The sequence below is a fragment of the Aplysia californica genome, unplaced genomic scaffold (assembly GCF_000002075.1).
Source record: "Aplysia californica isolate F4 #8 unplaced genomic scaffold, AplCal3.0 scaffold00206, whole genome shotgun sequence".
NCBI classification, from domain to species: domain Eukaryota; kingdom Metazoa; phylum Mollusca; class Gastropoda; order Aplysiida; family Aplysiidae; genus Aplysia; species Aplysia californica.
The window spans coordinates 14,057-15,183 of NW_004797476.1; the positions used below are offsets into that span (position 1 = coordinate 14,057).

The 1,127-nt window shown below is 39.8% G+C and overlaps 1 protein-coding gene across 1 annotated transcript in view; it reads right to left on the reverse strand.

Annotated features, from left to right (window-relative positions):
• The window catches only part of LOC101846816 (alkaline phosphatase), a gene marked incomplete in the record, with an annotated part of 63,914 nt that overhangs the window by 4,905 nt on the left and 57,882 nt on the right, over positions 1–1,127 (reverse strand). Inside the window, 1 exon segment of the mRNA XM_013083028.2 lies at positions 59–142. Within this exon segment, the coding sequence (XP_012938482.1) occupies positions 59–142 (84 nt within the window).

Genomic DNA, 1,127 nt, shown 5'->3' on the forward strand with positions numbered 1-1,127 from the left:
ACAGACAGACAGACAGACAGACAGACAGACAGACAGACAGACAGACAGACAGACAAACCTGTAGCGTAAATAGCAACATCCTCTCCCCCGTGTGTTTCCATTTCCATGGGCACGGCGCTCTGCTGGTGGTAGTTGCTGTCCTCTGAAAACATGGAGGAAAGCAAAATATCTTTGAAATAATATTTGAGAGGCGTGCTGACAAAACGAGTTACTTCTTTGATTTCAGCTATGGAAATTGATACGTCAACTTTATAGGTGGAGTTTTTGTTTTTTGTTTTGTAAAGTGTTTTACGGCGCTCGCAACTGCATAGGTCATATGAGCGCGCCGGACACATAAGTGGAGTTTGTACAATTTGTTAGTATTATATGGAATAATAATAGACACCGTAGACTTGAACAAAATGGCATCAATTAAAAATCAATAAATCTGACCCCAGTATCGTTTTTGAGCGAATAGCTCCTTTCTTGGATTGCAAGAAGGAATTCATTTTGTCAGCACGCCTTACATTTGTGTCACGACGCGTTGTAATCAGGTGCTCGTCCATTTTTGACCATAGGAAGTTCTCTTCATCATCTTAAAGCTTCTTCATGGTTTTGATTTCGGTGAAATAAAAATACCCATCTATTTTGACTGAAAGTCGAGATGGGAAACTATCAGAGCCGTACAGTTTCGAGAAAAAAACTATCCCAGCCGCGCACTATCAGAGCGATATCGATACAATTAGATTACCAATTCTATCCAACGGTTATAGATCTAGTCCCTTTGACAAAATTACTCTGTACCGCCCCCATCCAAATATAATTGTCTTTCTGAAAACGTTATGCGGCTTCCAGACCATTTCCAAGCTGAAACTAATAACACAGACCAAACAGAAAGTCGCTATCAAGAAAGAAAGGAGAATGTATAACAAGCAAATGTACACAGAAGATCAAGTCGCACAACTTCAAGTTTTATCCTGAATTAGCAAAAAAATAAAGCCCCAACACTTTAAAAATCGCCTCTGTCCTGTAGATATGTTTTTATACCCGAAGAGCCTTTTTATTCCATACAAAATCTAACTAATATCTGGTCCCAAGCCCAGTAAAACGCTGGGGGTACTTAAATTGTTGGAAGGGACTGGCTTTGG